The following is a 20,323-nucleotide window of genomic DNA, read 5'->3' as shown; positions in this document are numbered from 1 at the left end:
TTATTTTGTCAGATAGAATGTACAGTTGACCTGTCTCTCAATGAACTGGAATACATAGAGAGTCACATAACGGGACTTATCCAGACATGAATATGAATATATTAATATTATTGCTTAAAACATTCTGAAGTGAGGCACTTATACTTAAAAAGTGTACGCAGCCAGAGGGGTCTGCAGTTGTAATATAACACCTACACAACCCTGGTTATCATTTTTCAACCCACCTCCCTTCAGAAGTTAAGCTTTTAGGAGTCTTTTGCTTGCCACAATTTGGTACAGGTCATATTTTTAAACAGAAATTGAGGGGAAAACAGCTGGTCACCAGTTGTGTAAATTGGGAGTATCAACCAAGTCATACAGTAATTTGCTGTCTAGAGGAAGGTTCCATATGGTATTGCTCCCAAGCAAAGCTATATGGAATGTACTACAGGAACTTCTGTCAACTTGCGTGTTGTTAATTTTCTACATGTATCTCCTATGGCTGGTTTAGAGTGGTGCTATTTTTAAAGTACTGTATGTACTGTGTGGTTCAATCTATTTATAACCTGAACCCTCCCTCCACTTACGATTGCCACCTCAAGAATCCAATACAGCCTGCTTCCAACACCCCCCCCCCCACCCCACCCTCACCGAAGCTGCTTGAGTTACGAGAATATCTTTTCAGTGACAGCTGTCAGCTCAGCTGCACCCTCTTTTTTCCCTGCAATAGTTTTCTCCCAGGATTGCTTGTGTCTGTGTCTCTGTTTTGTAAAGATAAGTTTCTTTCTATTTTCCCTTTCAAATCCTTCATGCTTCAGACCAAAATCTGCATCTTTCAGGTAAATAGATATTGATTGTTTTACTAGTTTACGAAGTTGAATTTAAACTCAAATACAAGATCAAATGTAAAGTCTTCTTGAAGGTGTTTAAACTTCTAACATACATGAATTAAGTAGGGAGGCCATTTATAACCCAGAATGTATCATTTGTAGTGAAGCATAAGAATATTCTTTAGAATGTGGACAAAGTTGTATTTTATTAAGGTATTTTGACTGCACCATAACTTTGAATAGTGTGTTCTTACCAAAGCTAATCTAACTATGCTATTAATACATTATTTATCTTTTCTTACACTTCTGGCAGTTATAATTATACTATGTGCTACTACATACTACATGTAAAACATGTGTTTGTATTACGTTGTTGCCTTGAAGCATACGTGGTCTAGTAAGTTTATTTTTGTCATTCAGAACTTTTAACAAGATACACTGTATAGGGCCATTCTCACAAAGCATTACTGAGTTTTCCCTGTTTATTTTGTTTTTTTAAATCAAGAACTTTTCAGCTTTTTCATTGTCAATATTTTAACTATATTGATTGAGTTATTAGCTATACGGAAGCATATATCTGCCATGTAGAACAAAAATATTTATTATATAAAAAAATAATTATTTCGTTATTATGTGATACTAATTATTATGTTGTAATGAAAGAATTATTTTGTTGCAATGTTATAATTATTATGTGAAAATGGAAACAGAAACCACATTTTATCAGGCTTCAGAACATCATGCAGGCTAATGCAATATCTCACTAGCACAAGTAAAAAATCAGAAATCAGGAGAGACTCACGCATGGCTGATGTAGTAAACACAATCTGATTCTATTGTGGATTAGGCTTGAACTATAATGAAATTGTGGAATGTTTAGCGCATTTGGATGGAATTGTTATAAGCATTTAAACACTTAGACTGTACTTGAAAAGTGCAAGACTGCTTTGGCAAAAGCACCAATGATATACCAGTGGTGCTGTATTTAATGCAAGAAATTGAACACTGTGGACTATTACATGGATAGAGATGAATGCACTTGAAATGCATTCAAGAAGGTTTTGCTGTCAGCCAGAATGATGTTAGGGAAAAGCCAAAACAGGCAGAACTCGGTACTCTTGCCGACAGCACTGCTGTCTGAAGCCTCAAATTCACTGTTGTGCTGTCATAAAATCTAAAAATGGGCATTTCTAGTATGAATTCATTTTCCAGCATATATTATAGAGTCATATCTGTTTGAAAAAAACAGCTAACATTTGGAGTAACCATGTTTTACGCGGGATTCATCAATAATTAAATCTACATTATTTCCTGTTAGGCAATTTCCAGTTTATAATGAAGGCTGTTTTATCAATGAAAAACATCTAGCCCCACCATAATTGATCCTTTTTATACTGCAAGCATTTTATACATCTGCATCCAACATGAAAATGCCCTCACCACATCTGTATATATGAGTTAATTGGCTTTCCTATGTAAAGAACGCCTTACCCCAAGACAATGGCACATGTTTAGTATATAATAGACTTATATCTCTTAGGTTTGTGGCAATGTGATGTACATACTTGTATTAAGTATTCAAAATACGTCACCTCTATCTGTATATAAGGGTATAAGGGTTCATTAAGGGCATCGTTTCTATATGCTAAATGTATTGCCCCAGGATAATTTCATATTTTCTATACAGCGAGAACTAATATCCACTAGAAAAAGTAGTCAGAGATTTGGGGCAATGTTATTTACATAATTTTATTGACCATTGAAATTACTTCACCCACAACTGTATATAGTGGTTCATGTAGGCTGTTATTTACATATGAAGAACACTTTGCCCCAGTATATTGCCAACTGTATAATACAGAATGGACCAATATATCTTAGAAAAAATAGTTAAACATTTGGGGCAATGTGATTTACATACTATTATTAACTATTGAAATTACGTCACTCATGTGAAACTTAAATCAAATTATTGAATACCAATGAATATGATTAAGATTATGTCTTTTATGTCTGCAGATGCATACACAATAAAAGTTTTTTTTTTTTTAAAAACAAAGTGTTTTAATGATTTTTCATCCCGCAAATGACGATTAGCTTTGAAATAGCCATTTTATAAGTGGTATAAACCGCTTCAGGTCATGTGGTTCTTAAATATATGCACACCTGGGTAATCACCACCCAGGTGCACGTAAATTTCGTGGTAACCACATGGCCCAAAATGGTTAAACCTTACATAACTAAATAATTATTTTGTTAAAAATAATTGTGTTTTAACAAGATCATTATTTCGTTAAAACTTTTTTTTTTTTTTTAATTTACATGGCATCAGCCTCTTATCATTTGTAACATGTTATATATTATCAAATACAAAAAATGCTTTTAAGAAGACGTTTGTGTTTGTATTTACAGTTTCCCTTTTTCCTTAGAAGCTATTGTGATGCTGGATGTACTGATAGTAGGGGGAGGTCCACATGCCTTAACCCTGGCCACCCTCTTAAAGAACCCCTGCTTTCAAACAGGGTCTCCTCACTCCGAAGTATTAGATGGGATTGTGTTGAGTAAGAAAAAGTCTAAGAACGGGAGAGCCAAGACTGCTGGAAAAAACAGAGCCAAACAAACCCAAGCAGGTGAGAGACTATTACAAATATCCCTTTGCTAAAAGTGTGTCTTTAATCTACTAATCTCTAAATACAGTATGTAGGAAGATATACAGCGGGCCATATTCTGAAAGCTTTTTTTTTTTTTTTTTTTACTTCAAATTGTTATTTGCGCAATTTGGGATGGATTCACAAAGGTACTCCAAATTGTCATTAACGTAATTATTTTCTGTAATTCTAAAAAAAAAAAAAAGAAGTTTACTTCTGTTTTTGTTATTTGGTTTTATTTTTGTGTGTGTTATACAATGTGCTACGAACAATTTGGAGTAAATAGCTTTGAGAATCTAGCCCTTTCATTCTGAAAAGGATTAAGCATCCATTACAATCCTAAAACATGTTACCGGTAATAAGAAAAATGAAAGACTACTTACAATACCAGCACCTGAATGACAGTAAAAGTCTGTTTGTTGCAGTTTGATAGCTTTATTTGTGGTCTGTGGCAAAATGATTTATAGTGCACAGGTGTAGAGGTAATGTAGGGCTCCAAACAATGACAAACACAGTACTGGTGATACGATGGTTTCTTTTATTTATAATCCAAAGGTCGAAACTGACCAACAGAAAAACAATAACGAAACACAGGCAGTACCAAATGCTGGGTACTGCTCTGTATAAATAATATACGGGGAAGTCCCAACTGAATGAACAAATACACAGTAAATAAACACACAGACAAAACATGGTCACCAGTCCTTTAATGAGTGCAGTGGTGCTTTAGTGCAGTAAGGTTCCGGGTGGGTGCTGGCCTCTGACGACAGCTCCCGAACTTTGTGTCTTAGCCGTCTGACAATACAACAAGCAACAGTTTAGACAAACGAAGACAAACACTCACAATACACTTAACACGGGTCCTTCCAGTATCGACACACATTTAACATTTTTATGCTTTCACACATGACCCCTTGGTAAACGGGTGCAAACACGTCTCCAGTCTGTGGATGCCACATAGTTTACCTTCCGGGTCAATGCGTTCTTGCAACGGAGTCTTGCCTTCATCCAGACTGGCCGACTTCCCGACCCTGAGAAAGAACTGTCAGACCAGCCCGTCAAAAGAACTCGGTTCTCGCTGCTTAGCGCCCTCACAGGTCGGGAGGGAGATTTACAACCAAGCATCATTGTATTTCTGTCACATGGTCTTAAAATAATTTTGGCTAGCTGCCATAGAACTAGCATATAAAAAATATCCGGTACTATGGCAATAAGATTATTATAAACCTGCTTGGAAACATCCTGCTCTGTGATTGGTTAGCTGCATTCCATCAGCCATACATTAATCCCACACGACCTTTCAACAGACACTTCACCTTTGATTCAAATTCCTCTGCCACTTACCTGTCCTAATTCTATATCATTTAATATCTATCATTAGAAAACGATTCAGTGTCAATCAGCTTCCAGGTATAGCGGGCATTAATACACAGTAGATGCCTGCTGGAACTTCACCGCATCACCTGCATATCAAATTTAAAATCAATCCGCACAAGTACTGGCTTTTTCATTTTGATTTGCTGTATTTTTAAGCGTAGTTCACATCTATTGGACTAAATACTAAACATAGACACAATTGGTCCAAATAAAAATTTGGATCTGCCAAAACCAGCCAATCAATACTATGAATCGACAAAAGCAACAACTGTCAGCTGCCGAGTCAGCCAATCACAGCCTGTCAGCTCAACTGCATCTTTCAACAATAACAAAGCGAGATGTGGACAGTTCAGTAATATTGCTCCATTCAGATATCTGGACTGTTCAGATAAACTGTAAGTAGCCCTGACAAGTAAAACATGTATTTGTTTAATAAAGTATTTATTTTTTCTCTAATTATGTGTGTGATCCTTTATGACATTTTTTTGGCAATAGTGGCAGAGCAAGAGCCCTGCTTGTAAATAGTGTTGGTGTTTGTATGTGTTTTGGAGGTGGTTGGCAGGGATGTGGAGAATGTGAGAATGTGGCTGTTCCCAAATGGAACTGGTGCTAATTGGGAACAGCCACATCCTATAAAAAGAGAACCCAAAGCTCCATTATGGACAGGGTACCAGGGAGCTGGAACAAAGAGAAGGTACAGTGTTTTGATCCACTTGTAAAAGTATATGGGTTTTTGTGACTGGAAAACAGCTTAGCTATCTTGTATAGTTTAGAACTGAAACGTTTAGTTAGCACTCCTGGAAGGAATTGGGTTTTTGTTTTGTGTTACAAACCTGCCCTGTTTAAAAATCTACCTGTGCTTTTGGAGTGCTGTTCCTTTTTACAGAAAAAGACAAGTGAAGTCGGTCCTGCATGTGGGAAGTGCACCCTGGTTTGTCACATATGGTGTCGCTGACTGGTGTGGACTACCTGCGCCCGAGGAGCTGAGGTGCGTGTAGGAGTTTTACCGCCTGCCACGCCATAAGCAGGCCAAGTTCAGGCAACCACACAATTGGGAAGAATGGCTGTCCCACCACCCTGAACTGCTCCCAGTGCCTACTCACTGGCTCTACTGTGAGTATTGTGGTGATCCCAGTCACCACTGGAAGGATTGCCCGGATAACAGTTTAACAGGATGGTATGGACTGTGTGAGCACTTTGGACATGGTGGCGAGAATGTCTGGAGTCAGACAGTGGGAAGATGGAGCTCCTGATACAGGAAGTGCTGTTCCTAATGTCTGTGAAGGAGGAGCTGCCGCCCAGTGTGACAGTCAGGGAGGAGTTGCCTGCCCAGAAGCGAGCACAGGAGCCCGAGCGTCCAGCACCTAGAAGAGGGGAGCCCAAGTGTCCAGCGCTCAGAATAGGGAAGCCTGAGTGTCCACAGCCCAAGAAAGGGAAGCCTGAGGAGGAGCCACACCACTCTCCAGGCTCCCGCCTCCACCACAAGAGGGAGACTGCCTGCTGCTCCCGCCTCCACCACAAGAGGGAGACTGCCTGCTGCTCCCGCCTCCACCGCAAGAGGGAGACTGCCTGCTGCTCCCACCTCTACCGCTAGAGGGAGACTGCCTGCTGCTCCCGCCTCCACCGCAAGAGGGAGACTACCTGCTGCTCCCGCCTCCACAGCAAGAGGGAGACTACCTGCTGCTCCCGCTTCCACCGCAAGAGGGAGACTGCCTGCTGCTCCCGCCTCCACCGCCAGAGGGAGACTACCTGCTGCTCCCGCCTCCACTGCTAGAGGGAGACTGCCTGCTGCTCCCGCCTCCACCGCAAGAGGGAGACTGCCTGCTGCTCCCACCTCCATTTTGATACAACCATTGGGGCAACCTTTCCCAGCACAAAGCAAATAGGCACAACTGTAAAACCGATGGGGGTCAAGGTTGCCCCAATTGTTTCTACTAACTTAGCTTGTGTTTTTCAGGCACAATAAAAGCAGATTGAACTTACATTTCCAATGTGTTTTGTTTCATATACATATGCGTTGATAAAACTCCCTGGGGTGGAGGTTTTTTTTCCCTGCGATGCATGCGACTAGTCAATTTTAAAATATAAAAATAAATGCATTCCCTAGTATATTTCCATGTAGACAAAACAAGTTAATTGTAATTAAACTCGGATGTCCTGTAATATACATATGCATGGATAAAAATGCCTGGGGTCTGCAAGAATCTGAAAAATAAATGTTAGGAGAAAAAGGACATTTTTACCTTATTTTGGCGACTCACTGTATGACAGGTATAGACTTTTTTTCTACATTTCACATAAGAGTGTTGAGAACTACAAATTAAAAATGAAATGGTGCTTTTGGCTTATTTACTTTTGCTGCACCAATACCCTGAAAACACTTAAACTGTCCTTGCTGTCTGGCAGTTCTCACTGATAACTTGGCGCAAGGAACTACTGTTGGTCTCAATACTTACACCATCTAAAAAAAACAGGTCAAGAAGATGAACCAATGGCACACAAGGATATGCCATCATGCCCCCCTTTGAGTATAAAAGTCGTTGATCTTTACGGAGAGTGGATGACATTATGGGAGAAGCAGTTTGCAGCATTGAATATACCTCATCTTCGCTCCCATACCCTGGTCCACACTGATCCCTTGAACAAGGTGAGGACAACTTTATTTTCCACTTTCTTAACATGAAGCTTCAAGTTAGGACAATTCAAATCTGTGACCAGTCAGAATGTTGAGAGTCCATGGGGCTCCAACAGTGAAAGCCAAGCACTTCATCATAACTGCTGTAAAACCCAACAGGTTTAGAATATTTGTGATAATAGAATAAAAAACGTAATTGGTTGGAATTGATCTAGCTCTCGACTGTCTGGTTGTTCTTTTGGTGGTTCGAAATGCTTTCTGCGTAATGTTTTCTTGAGGCATAGTAAATGGGCATACCCAAAAAAACTATTTTGCCTCGGAGGATCTACAGAAGGCAGTCATGAAAGGGATACAGCAGCAATAGAAGACATAGGTCACTGACTCCCCTGAACAGCAGGTACATTAATATTTGTTTATTTAGCAGATACCTTTATCCAAGGTGACTTATAGAGACTAGGGTGTGTGAACTATGCATCAGCTGCAGAGTCACTTACAAGTAGGGCACCACAGCAGTGTGGTGTAGTGGTTAGGGCTCTGGACTCTTGAATGGAGGGTCGTGGGTTCAATCCCTGGTGGGGGGGACACTGCTGCTGTACCCTTGAGCAAGGTACTTTACCTAGATTGCTCCAGTAAAAAAAACAAAAAAACAAAAACAAAACCCAACTGTATAAATGGGTAATTGTATGTAAAAAAAAATGTAATTGTATGTAAAAATAATGTGATATCTTGTGACAAATGTAAGTCGCCCTGGATAAGGGCGTCTGCTAAGAAATAAATAATAATAATAATACAAGTGCATCTCACCCAAAAGACAGAGCACAAGGAGGTTAAGTGACCTGCTCAGGGTCACACAATGAGTCAGTGGTTGAGTTGGGATTTGAACCGGTGACATCCTGTTTACAAGCCCTTTTCTTTAACCACTGGACCACACAGCCTACTTATGCTAACACTGTTTATTATGCTAACATTATTTCCTTAGCAGACGCCCTTATCCAGGGTGACTTACAATTGTTACAAGATTTCACATTATACAGATATCACATTATTTTTACATACAATTACCCATTTATACAGTTGGGTTTTTACTGGAGCAATCTAGGTAAAGTACCTTGCTCAAGGGTACAACAGCAGTGTCCCCCACTGGGGATTGAACCCACAACCCTCTGGTCAGGAGTCCAGAGCCCTAACCACTACTCCATACTGCTGCCCAAACATCCCTATAACAGTGGATGTCATAAAGTAGGGATTATGTGGAAATGTATTAACCTGTCATTCAGAAAACTATGGAAACTTCTCTGACCTTCAACCCTAAAAAATTATCTGAGATTAATACCCATCAGTCATTATTAATGTCCATCAGTCATTATTACTGCCCATCAGGCAGTGGGGTCCAGTGGTTAAAGTCCAGGACTTATAACCAGAAGATCACCGGTTCAAATCCCACCTCTGCCACTGACTGACTCATTGTGTGACCCTGAGCAAGTCACTTAATCTCCTTGTGCTCCATCCTGTGGATGAGATGTTAAATCAATGTCCTATTGCAAGTGACTCTGCATATAATGCACAATTCATAGCCTACCTCTGTAAAGCACTTCGTGATGGTGGTCCACAATGAAAGGTGCTATATAAAGATATATTATTATTATTATTAATATCAGTAAACCAACAAAATATTTGGCAGACTTAAATTCACAAAAGAAAAAGAAAATTTGAGAAGTGATATCATTTTTATTTGGATTACATTCTTTTTTTGTGTGGATTCAATCTAAAGTACTGCACTCCTTTACAATGTGTGTTATTTCTTAATTCAGGAGATGCAGACACACAGCCTAAAATATTAAATTATATTAAACAGATTGTAAATACAATAGAAAATGGATGCAGGTAAGCATACATGTATACATTGCAATGCCATAAAATAATATCCTGAACAAACCCCTATATTAGCAAAAATGTCATAAAAATGTAAAACACATGCACTCTAGCACATACTGTTAAACTTCAGGTTATTTTAATGCTTTCATTATTATTTGTTTATTTAGCAGATGCCTTTATCCAAGGTGACTTACAGAGACTGTAAGATTTACTTACATCAGCTGCAGATTCACTTACAACCATGCTTCACCTGATAGACTTCAAAGGCGTTTTTCTCTTTTTGAAAAAAAGTAATTTAAAATAACCCCCCACTGAGTCTTGGCTGTTTTGGCTCATTACTAAATTTTATTAGCCATATAAAATATTTTATATATATATATATTAATACTTTACCTATAGGTTAAGGGAGAACATAAAAGTGTTTGTTGTTTTGATAAAAATGTTTGCTTTAAGCCATTGTTCAAATTATATATATATATCATTTTACACTGTGATCTGTATCTTTCCACTATTGTATCTATAAAGAAATGTCTAAACGAATGAGATCAATTTAATGTGATTTAATTTCACAGAAAGCTCTGCAAGAATTTGTTATTGAGCATGAGCGCATGGGGGAATTACACTGTCTGCCCGAACACATTTACATTCAAGATGAAAACGCCTTTTTCAATGACAACCGTCTGGGCAAGAAAGACAAGAAAAAGCTCTCTGCTAATAGTAGCCTGCGGAAGAGCCTTTATTTCAGCCTCCCGGGCACAAAGCTCAGTATGGACTTCTTCATGGAGCAGGTTTGACTGGAGGCTTGCTGGGTGTGAGCATGTTGCTATGGCATCAACTGGAACAGTGTGTTGCACCTCCCAAATAATCATACTGCTCTGCTATACCCTATCTAAAAGCGTGCATGTAAAAGGTACGTTGTTTAGCATGGATTCCTACCTACCTATCTACCCTACAACAGGTAATGTTGGACCAACAACTAGAAAAACCAGCCGAAGGTGGCAAACCCTTGGCTACCCTTCACATGACTGATTAATGTTAAGCAAGACTACTAGGTCTGACCAACATTGATAGAGCAGGGGTGTAAAAAAATCTGGACCAAAATTTAACAATTTACATTGGCCAAAATAAAACTTACATAAGTAAGAAAACAACTTACCTCAATGTAATAAGCTGTTCAGCAGTTCAGCAGCTTTGAAAGGCGGAGAAAGAAAACTGATATATGTTGAATGGGAGATACAGTTACTTTCACAACTGTAATAATAATATTAATAATGATAATACTCAAAATTTAAAAGGGGAGTATAAAGCTCTGTTTTTCACAACTTTATCCATAATAATTCAACGTTTAGATAATTTTTTTCTAAACCCATCTGCGGTCTGTACTGGTGGATTGTAGAACATTATTCTTCAAGACAAATTCTTGGCACATCCAATTAAACATTAAGATGTCATACTTGATCGAAAAGTGTTACACCGTCTGTCATCACACAAGTATTGTAATTGAGTAACGCCTTCAGGTTAAACCACGAAACAGCACTGTCTACTGTACCTCATAAATTAAGACTCATTTTCTTCTGTGGTACTGCAGCTGTAACTGCAAGACATATATTCTTTCCCTCTGATTATAACTTTTCTAGCATGCAATGTCTTGTCTATGAAATATTAATCATAAACAAACCATTATAAAAAACAAATACATTTCTTCTGCCACATTTGTATCTGTTCCATTAATCCAGTCTGTAACAATCTGCTGGCTGAATGTTATATAAAGGTTAACTGTAGCTGATACAGTACTGTGACAGGGTAGCCGAGGGTGATGACATACCCAGACCAGACAGCTGACAGACAAACACAGACAGGTGCTGCAGTGAAAGCACTCTTGTGCGCGGTTTTTATTGCACAAAAATAAAATAAATATTTAAACAGAAAACACTTCTCACAGAGCAAAATAAAAAAAGGTAAACAAAACAAATCACAAACACATAAAAACAAAACAATACCTCAGTCAGGCTGGGCAATAGCCTTCACTCTAGTTTTATTTTTAGTTTCGTTTTTGATTTCAATATTCCCCCTCTCCCTCTCCCTCTCCCTCTCCCTCTCCCTCTCACTCTCGCACACGTTCCTCCTCCGAACACTGAAAGCTGCAGGCTTGTATACCGGTGACCATCACCAGACTAGCAATAGCATGTGGAAAGCATGGTTGCTCAGACACTGCAAAATCTTTAAGGAAAATTGTTTTCAGCGATTACACTTAAAAGCATGCGGCAGTGTTTGTATAAACTACAAACTCAGACTGTCAGAAACGGTGGACTGCCTCAATGGAGGTAAATGGCAACTAATAAATCATACTTGCATGAACACGAGTAAATAAAATTACTGCCAGCATGGTATGTTATCAACGCATAAAATTACATTGCAATCTATGAATTACTCACTATTCTGACACACTTCATGGATATATATGTCTTGCTCAAGGCCAGTTACTTGGAATAAGTTGTATAATTTCTCCATGTATAGTATGTCTTTGACCTGTATTTTATATTATTGAGCAACTTGTTGGCAAATTGCCCACTCCATAGTAAATGACTGAAGTGGGTAATTTGTCCACAATGGAAAATCACAACAGGTTTACACAACAGTTATGACATTGGGCTGTTCTGTCTTGAGCAGGTCCAGAAATACCATCTGGAAAGCATTCTTGTCAGAGGTACTGTGGATAGAATCATCCCAGTCCTAGAACCCGCCACTGATGTGTTGCAAAACCAATGTGACCACAAAAGGGCACTGTACTTTAAAGTGGTATTGCAGAGTGGAGAGGCTATTGAGTCAAAGCAGGTCGTCATGGCAACAGGACCCACAAGAACACAAATGGCAAACATTCCGTCCTGGGTTACCGCAATCAGTGAGAGTTACCCAGAGGAGCGGCTACAGCATACCGTGCAGCTAATGCATCTTCACAATGTCCATCAGCAAAGTAAGTCAATGGGTGTGACGTTGGAATATAGACACTTACTGGTAAAAGTGCACATTCTGTCCATATGTCATTTCCATGTAACTTTCATAAAGATTGTATTATTATGAGTAAATTAAGCTAGTGTATAAAACATTTTATCATGAACAGACACAGTCAATATTCAAAATAAGACGTTTTGGAAATAAATAATTCAATTCATGTTTGTGTACATCAGCAGGCTAATTCGAGAAAATGTTAAAATGACCTATACTGTAGTATTTCTCCATATTATGACTTGCTGCTTACAAACTAACAAACCTAAACATACCAAAACTGTGACTGTTAACTAACATGAAAGCCTTGGTAAAAAAAAAAAACAAGCAGTACATGATATCTTCATGTGTTCTTTTTAGACCAACCACATGTGTGCCAGAAAGGGGATCGGCTGATGGTGGTTGGAGGAGGCCTGACGAGTGCTCACATCATCTCCTTTGCCTTACAGCAAGGGGCCAGTCAAGTCACTTGGGTTATGAGAAAACATTTGCAGGTATGGACTGAACAGAAATATGTTTCATTATTTCCACTAATACTGATTATGTTAAAGATTAAATAGCGGGGTTGGGAAAAATATAGTTTTACATTTCCCAACGTGTTGCTACAACTGTTTAAATAACATACCTGCAATTTTTCTTTTCATTGGAGTTTCCATGCGTGTTTTTTTTAGCTTGAGACATTTGCTCAAGAAAAAATGTCTCGTGCAAAATGCTTTTTCGGGTTTCTATTCGCTCAGTTTATTTTACTCGAGAAAACACGGCCTTTCACCCGACATCATGCAAATGAAGGGGAAAGTTGCGGTTGATATGTAAATTAGCTATGCCTAAAGTTCTCGTGCTGTTTTTGCAGATGGCTCGAGAACTGGTACACAAGAGAATCTAAGCTGCGATTTCTAAATACCTAGTGCCTGGTTGTTTAATAATATGTTTTACTGCTCTTACCCAAATTGTTTTTCAAATGTCATTAGTGGGGTGTCAAGTCGTTAGTAGTGAATACTGTTTCAACTAATTTATTTTATGACTCATTAATTAAAAATGAACTCTGAGGTATAAAATGAAACTGACCAACAGGTATTGCAGATCACCATGGCTGAAAAGCGGAGGAGACGTTATATATATTTCCCTTTCATTCAGGCAATACAGCACATAGGGGATCAGGTGATGCTTCGTATACTACCCTGGCTTAGAAACCCTACCCGTCTGGACGGCTCAGCTGCTGAGGAAGCATTCAACACCACGCTTGGGCAAATACGGGTAGTGGGCACTTGAAAGGGAGGTGGCGGATACTGATGAAACGGACTGAAGTGCAGCATTAGTTTGTTCCCAAAATTGCCACTGCCTGCTGTATCCTGCACAAACTCTTGTCAACAACAAAATGAGGTGTTCTGTGGCTGCCTGTGAGACAGACAGGGGGAAGGTTACCTCAGCCGCCAGTTTCAATTGGACAGCAGCGATCTGAGGAGGCTCGTGCTGTCAGAGATTCTCTCCTGTCTTTTAAGTTGTGCTGGATTTACCGTTGTGTTAAATATTAATGATGCAAACAAATAAAACACAATCTATACGTTCATTTGCAATTTTATGTGGTCAGTTCTGAGAGGGCATCAACAACTTATTGGTATATATGTTTGTTGACTCATGACATCCAGTTCACCAGCTATATTTATTAAACGTGGAGGGCAGACACGCGTTGTCTTTGGACATAGCTGGGATCAAAAAAAGGACGGGAATTAATTGAGTTAGACATTTAAGCTGCTAACTTGCTCTTGGTGTTTACCTTTAGCATAGTTTTTACAGCAAGGATATTCTCAAACAGCTGCTTTAATACTATGTGTACACTACAGTTCATGGTATATTTGTAAGTGGTTTTATACAGCACTGTAAACCCACTTGAGCTATTCAGCATGACAGGACAGACACACATCAAAAAACAACAATAAAAAAAGCTACCTGCATTATCATTAAGGTGAAATACACCACTGCTAACCATAAAACCGCCCACTTTCTGCCGTCTTGGAACCCACAGTAACAACTGACCTGTTCCCTTGCAATATTTAGAGCTGTGTCACATACGGACAACACGCTCATTTACATTTTCACATGAAATGCAGGTTTCCATGTGAAAATGGGTGTGGTTTTCCCGTGTTTTTCGTCATTTACACGAGTAAATGAGATTTACCCTATCCCTAGGGCTCGTGTACAACAAGCTTGGAGGAGGCGCCGGCAACCTGTGCTCCGTGCAAGATGTTTATTTTTGTTCCATTTGCCCAAAGACTGAGCAACTCCTGGACCTCATCATCGCTCCATAACACTCTTGCCATTTTTTATCTTTTTTTATTTACAGCTGCGCGCAGATCTGTGAACCTTGCCTCTTGATGTTTGTTTTTGGCTACTGTCATGCGTGTTTTCAACCTGAAGCGAGTGTAACCCTGTTGCATTCACATTTAATTTTTCAACCCGAGGTGAGCGCTTTGTCCTGGGTTGAAAATTCTCAACCCTACTTTCTGTCAGGGGTGAGTTCACCCCGGTAAAACAGTTTTGTCTCGGGTTGAAACTGGCAATGTGAAAGCGCTTGCTGTTTGACCCAGGGAAGCCCTTATGTTTGCTCAAGGCCCCCCATATCATTAAGCATTCTGACTGAGGACCCCCACTCAACATTTTGATTTTTATCCCCATTTGTGAGAGAGCTTGTTTGTTTGTACCGGTAGAAGCATTACTGCTTTCATTATGTTTAGTGTCATTTGGGAGAAAAACATTTTGTATGTGCTGCGGCCCTTCTGAAACCATCCCGTGGCCCCCCTGATATAACATTCTCCAAACATGGCACTAGGATGATTAATTAATCAATTAATTATTGCATCTCTACAATTTACCAACTTGGTTAATGAATGTATACCCCTGAACCACATTTAAAGCAGTAAAGGAGAATGGGTATATGTTTTATTTAGTTTTAGCCCATATATATATATATATATATATATATATATATATATATATATATTCATGCCAGTTTTGTACAGCGACTGGCAATAACTGAAACCAGCAGCTACTGAAGTGGTGTTTGAATATTTTGCAGTTGAAGCAGTTTGATGTTGGGGACATTGAAACTCTAGTTGGACGGTACTCCCACGTTGAGCATGGCATTAAGCTAGATGGGCTGGCTTATCTCCGTCAGTTCTACAACGAGAGAAGCTTACACAAACGCCTGATTATGATACGCCAGGCCAGAAAAGGAGGAGCGGTAACACCTGAGGCCTATCAACAGCTGCAGCCCTTCATCAGCAGTGGCAATCTGATTGTTAAAACATACTGTCAGGTAAGAGGTTGTAAAATCTGCCAACTATATATAGATAGATAGATAGATAGATAGATAGATAGATAGATAGATTTATAAAACAGCCTAATTGAATTAAAAAGTCTTGTGACTCCAGACTGAATTTCTCATGTCGTAACTTCATAATAAAAAAGATAAAACACGCACATTTGTATGCTCATGTACCTATCAGTGTGTGGTTTTCCTGGTTTTTGTTAATTGTAGTTTTAACAATTTACAATTGTGCAAATTCTGTGACCTCACCATTATAAAGATATTAAACTAAAAAGGCTATATACATATTGATTTGTTTGTTTAAGTATGTATTAGGTTGTAAGAAATACATGAGGGACGCTGGTACCTCCAAAGGTAGTTTCATAATACAGACATAATAGAAAATGACAGCAAGTTAGAGCTTTAACAATGCTGCCACCAGAACTTGATTCAGTCAGGACACAATAAAATTAAAAGGATACATCCAGGTAGGACATTTGACTTAACATGGTTTGGCATTTAGCCTCACCTTTTAAGACACAGTGTAGCCTTAGGTAAGTAGAGAGGTAGTTTGATTATCCTTTCTTCTGCATATTATTGATGCTGCAGGACAGAAAAATTGCTATTTACAGTATATCTTTGAATTTCAGGTTTGAGGTGATTTGCTTTTGCTTTTAGACATTAGTAATGTGAGAAAGTAATGTGGGTAAGATGTGTGTTAGGGAGCAAGAAATGCAGCTCCATCATTTTTTGCTCTGCACATTCCTGTAAATGTGTACTTTCCTGAATAAAGCCATTTTGCTGACTCTATAGTTTCACATTGCAAGTGCAGTGGATCAGCCAAGAAAAGGTTTGAAGGGCCCCTTAATCCTATTCATAATTCAATAATCCAGTCAAGAAACCTTGATGAAAAAACAATGACTAGATAAACCAACCTAAACTGTGAAATACTAACTCCTCTGTCCTGAGATAATGATTATTTAACTGGTTGTTTTGAAATGTTTACTTTAGGTATCTGAAGCCAAGTGGTCTTACAAAGATCAGGAATGGGCCATCTCTTTAAGTACCAGTGAACGCTGGAGTGGTGACAGAATCTGGCTAGCGACTGGCTGTAAACTTGACGTCACCCAGGATTCTTTACTGTCTGATGTCATTAAAGAGTTCCCGATTCAGGTACCAGAGCTTCCCTGCAGTATGCAGTACTATTATTATTATTTATTTCTTAGCAGACGCCCTTATCCAGGGCGACTTACAATTGTTACAAGATATCACATTATTTTTACATACAATTACCCATTTATGCAGTTGGGTTTTTACTGGAGCAATCTAGGTAAAGTACCTTGCTCAAGGGTACAGCAGCAGTGTCCCCACCGGGGATTGAATCCACGATCCTCCGGTCAAGAGTCCAGAGCCCTCACTGCTACTCCACACTGCTGCCCACACTGTACTAGTAAGAGTTCCGTTGGGTTTCTCTTTGGGAATCTTGTTCCCTTTTTTGTCTGCTTCTATACTTTAAATTGTAATTTCGTTTATTTTTGTATTATGCTTCTGTTAGATTTAAAGCCATTGAGGCAAGATCTGGCTTAAAAACAGCTGTGTAAGATATTCGTATTTAACATTTGAATAAGATATTGACAAGTAAGCAAGCATCATTGTTTATGCATGCCAACTACAGCAAACGTGGCTGTGAATAGCTCCACTCAGTATTTTAGTTTTAAAACATGCTACTTGGTTACTGTGCTTGGGTAGAAAAAGCTCTGCCTGCAAGCCTTTTCAGTTATTTTACTGTACCTTGATCATTTTACCCTACCCTTCAGGGCCTTCTTTCCTGTCACTAACCAACCAGCTCCTTCTCTTATTGACTGACATGATTTACTGCCAGTAACATTTTCTGACCCCAAAGCATAAGTGTACCTATAGTGTGTTGTTTTGCAACATTTACAGGTGCCATATGTCACTTTTGAAAATAAGGCTAAACACATGGATATCTGCTGAATATGCTTGATTTTATAGTCATTAGTGTTAGACAATGTACAGTAAAAAATAAACATCACAGTGTTAACCTGATGCCATGATATCATTTCACTTTTTCTGATTACAAAACAGTACATTTATTTGAAAAAAAGTATCTTTTTTGGAAAACCTCTGGTACAGACCTGTAGTTCACCAGTTTAGAGTATCGAGTGTGTGTGTGTGTGTGTGTGTGTGTGTGTGTGTGTGTGTGTGTGTGTGTTGTGTGTTGTGTGTATGTGTCATGTCCGTGTGTTGTTGTGTTTAACCATTCTGCTTACTCTGTGGGTTATTCTAGATTCTAGATGGCTGGCCTTCAATCTCTGAAAATCTCCAATGGGCTCCTGGCTGTGACCTCTATTTAATGGGGCAATATTCAGCACTTCAGGTTTGGTTTGGTGTCTTGCATTCTTGCATTGTGATTTCTGGTCTTGTGAGTGTACACATTTCAGGATCAGAAAACCTTTTGAGATCATCAAAAAAGTCCTGCGAGACAACACCACAAGTTGTTTTATACAGAGAGTGAATGTTATTGTGATTCTTCTACAGACATGCAGGATTATTCCCACAGCAGTGGCAAGTTTATCCAATTATTTTAATTAGAGGATTTTTGACTTATCTCATGAAACATGACTTTAGATTGTTATAAAGCCTTGGTGAACTGAAAAATGTCTTGAAGACTCGTAAAGTGAAGGGCTGTAAACCTCTTACAGCTTTTAAATGGACGCGGGCTGAGCTCAGGCTTACTGTGCACCTTCACGTACGGGTCTATTTAAATAACTGTCACTTCTGTAAAAGCTGCTGCAGTTGTGAGTCTTTCAGCTAGGTCCTCATTCAAGATGAGTGAGTGGTTTATTTATTTCTGTGCTTCCTATTTATTTTCAGAAGGGAAGTTGCACTGACTCTAAAGCTTAGGGGTTGATCTGAGTAACCTACACCCTGTTGTATTTTCTGAGCATTTTATGGCGCTGGAGAATAACCCTGGATCGTGTCAACCAACCCAAAGAAATAAGGGGATGCAATCCAGGTAGCTTCCGCAGTACTGTAAAATGCTTTAGAAAAACAGTTGTGGTTTATCCCAGCAGGAAATAGGTTAATCAGATCAACCTCTTTGTAAAGCTGGACCAATCAATAGGAAATGAATGATACTATGGCTTATTATGTTCCTATTGTTTGTGTTGTACAGATTGGACCTCATGCAGTCAACCTGGCTGGGGGACAAGCTGCGAGCGCCCGGATTGCCAAAGCCATCCATTATAAACACAGAGAGCCATGTGAAAAATGTACTGCTCTGGACACAACACAGGCTGAACAGACTCAGAAAGAGGCATACATTCAACAGATGCACGGGCTGATGTGGCTTTGATTTCATGACACTTTCCAGCTATAAAACAATGATAAATAGCCACCCTCCAGCAAAAGGCCAATAAACTTTAGTTTGAAATGATGTCACTGCAATCATTATTTTCTGAATGTCTGCCCATTGTAAACATCATAATTTCAACCAGGTCCCATTATTATACTGTGTATTTTTCCCTAAACAATTTAACAATGACTCTTCTTCTGTTAAAAGTGTGCAAACCTGTGCTATCTCTTGTAGAAGTTTACACTTACCATTTAGTGATGTTTTTGACCAATTAATAAGAAAAGGCAAGTCTTAAGGCCTGGTCACAGGGGCAACTTTTGTTGACGGCAACAAGGGGACGACAGCTGTTGCCGGCTTGTCGCCTCGTGTGACCTCCCTGGTCAACACCCCGGCAACGTGTCTCCTACTTCAGGACGATGTTCTATTTTTCAGGCAACACGAGGACAACATTTTCAATACCAGACGATCAGTTGCACATGATAATAAAATGTTGATGTAGATTTGGAAATGAAGCAAATAGATAATTACATATAAGAAAATAAAAAGGTTCCTGTGGAGGCCACCTGTTACTTTGTGTTTCCTTTGTGTCAATTTATTATTATTATTATTATTATTATTATTATTATTATTATTGAAATAAATAATTGAAAACAAAAGACAATAAATGATAAAAAAAAAGGTTGTAATGGTTGCGTTTTTGTAAGTTTACAAAAAATTACTACTTTTTCACCACGTTTTAGAAAAGGTTTGTTTTTGGTGCAAGTTTAAAAACAGGTGATACAATAATATTTCTTCACGTCTCATAACCCAAGACCGAAGCCAAAGCTTTTTCTCCACTCTCCTCTTCCTCCTCTAACATGCGGGAGCAGCCTTCCTTCGCAGCATGTTTACATTGTGACAAAAACGTGGATTATGATTGGTTTGCATTACGTTGCTGCCTGTGTGTTGCCAGCTTGTCAACTGCATGATTGTCTCTCCTGTGACCACCGCAAACTGCAAGTCAACACACGCAGGCAACAAATGTGTTCCTCTTGTTGCCGTCAAGAAGTCACAGGTGTGACCGACCAGGCCTTTATACAACAAGCACTGCTAAATATGTCGGTGAAACCAGTTATGCAAAATAAAGCTGCCAATGTACAATTGCACATTAGAGACCTATATGTAGCTAAAGGAAGTGCAACGTGGCAACGATTTATATAATTATTTTGTTAGCTACAATAACTTTAAATTGAATCTGCTTTTACAACAAAATTAGATTTGTAATAATAATAATAATAATTAATAATAATAATA

General features: G+C 38.9%; 1 protein-coding gene across 4 annotated transcripts; it reads left to right on the top strand.

Moving 5' to 3' along the window:
• Positions 1 to 663: 663 nt before the first annotated feature.
• Positions 664 to 19,692, top strand: zgc:113276 (uncharacterized protein LOC553748 homolog). 4 transcript variants are annotated; one of them, XM_059028933.1, is made up of 10 exons: positions 664 to 818; positions 3,222 to 3,439; positions 7,309 to 7,481; positions 9,917 to 10,132; positions 12,015 to 12,318; positions 12,711 to 12,844; positions 15,424 to 15,663; positions 16,666 to 16,827; positions 17,963 to 18,052; positions 18,851 to 19,692. In XM_059028933.1, exons 2-10 carry the CDS (start codon positions 3,250 to 3,252, stop codon positions 19,028 to 19,030), a joined length of 1,689 nt encoding a protein of 562 aa, XP_058884916.1. In that variant the 5' UTR covers positions 664 to 818; positions 3,222 to 3,249; the 3' UTR covers positions 19,031 to 19,692. The 4 variants fall into 4 exon arrangements, with proteins under 4 accessions (XP_058884916.1, XP_058884917.1, XP_033866444.2 ...); XM_059028934.1 differs by having other exon boundaries at positions 3,242 to 3,439; positions 18,851 to 19,691; XM_034010553.2 differs by having other exon boundaries at positions 3,239 to 3,439; positions 18,851 to 19,691.
• The last annotated feature ends 631 nt before the right edge of the window (positions 19,693 to 20,323 follow it).

Source organism: Acipenser ruthenus, chromosome 8 (genome assembly GCF_902713425.1).
Source record: "Acipenser ruthenus chromosome 8, fAciRut3.2 maternal haplotype, whole genome shotgun sequence".
Taxonomy (NCBI): Eukaryota; Metazoa; Chordata; class Actinopteri; order Acipenseriformes; family Acipenseridae; genus Acipenser; species Acipenser ruthenus.
Note: the sequence above shows the minus strand (reverse complement) of the source record. Positions and strands in the feature narration are given on the sequence as shown.

What these genes read in the sequence shown, in the direction of transcription:
- zgc:113276 (XM_059028933.1), top strand. Translation starts at nt 3,250, where the DNA reads ATGCTGGATGTACTGATAGTAGGGGGAGGTCCACATGCCTTAACCCTG. An exon ending in ACACTGATCCCTTGAACAAG is followed by an intron (nt 7,482 to 9,916) that starts GTGAGGACAACT and finishes TTAATTTCACAG; the next exon opens with AAAGCTCTGCAAGAATTTGT. An exon ending in TGGACTTCTTCATGGAGCAG is followed by an intron (nt 10,133 to 12,014) that starts GTTTGACTGGAG and finishes TGTCTTGAGCAG; the next exon opens with GTCCAGAAATACCATCTGGA.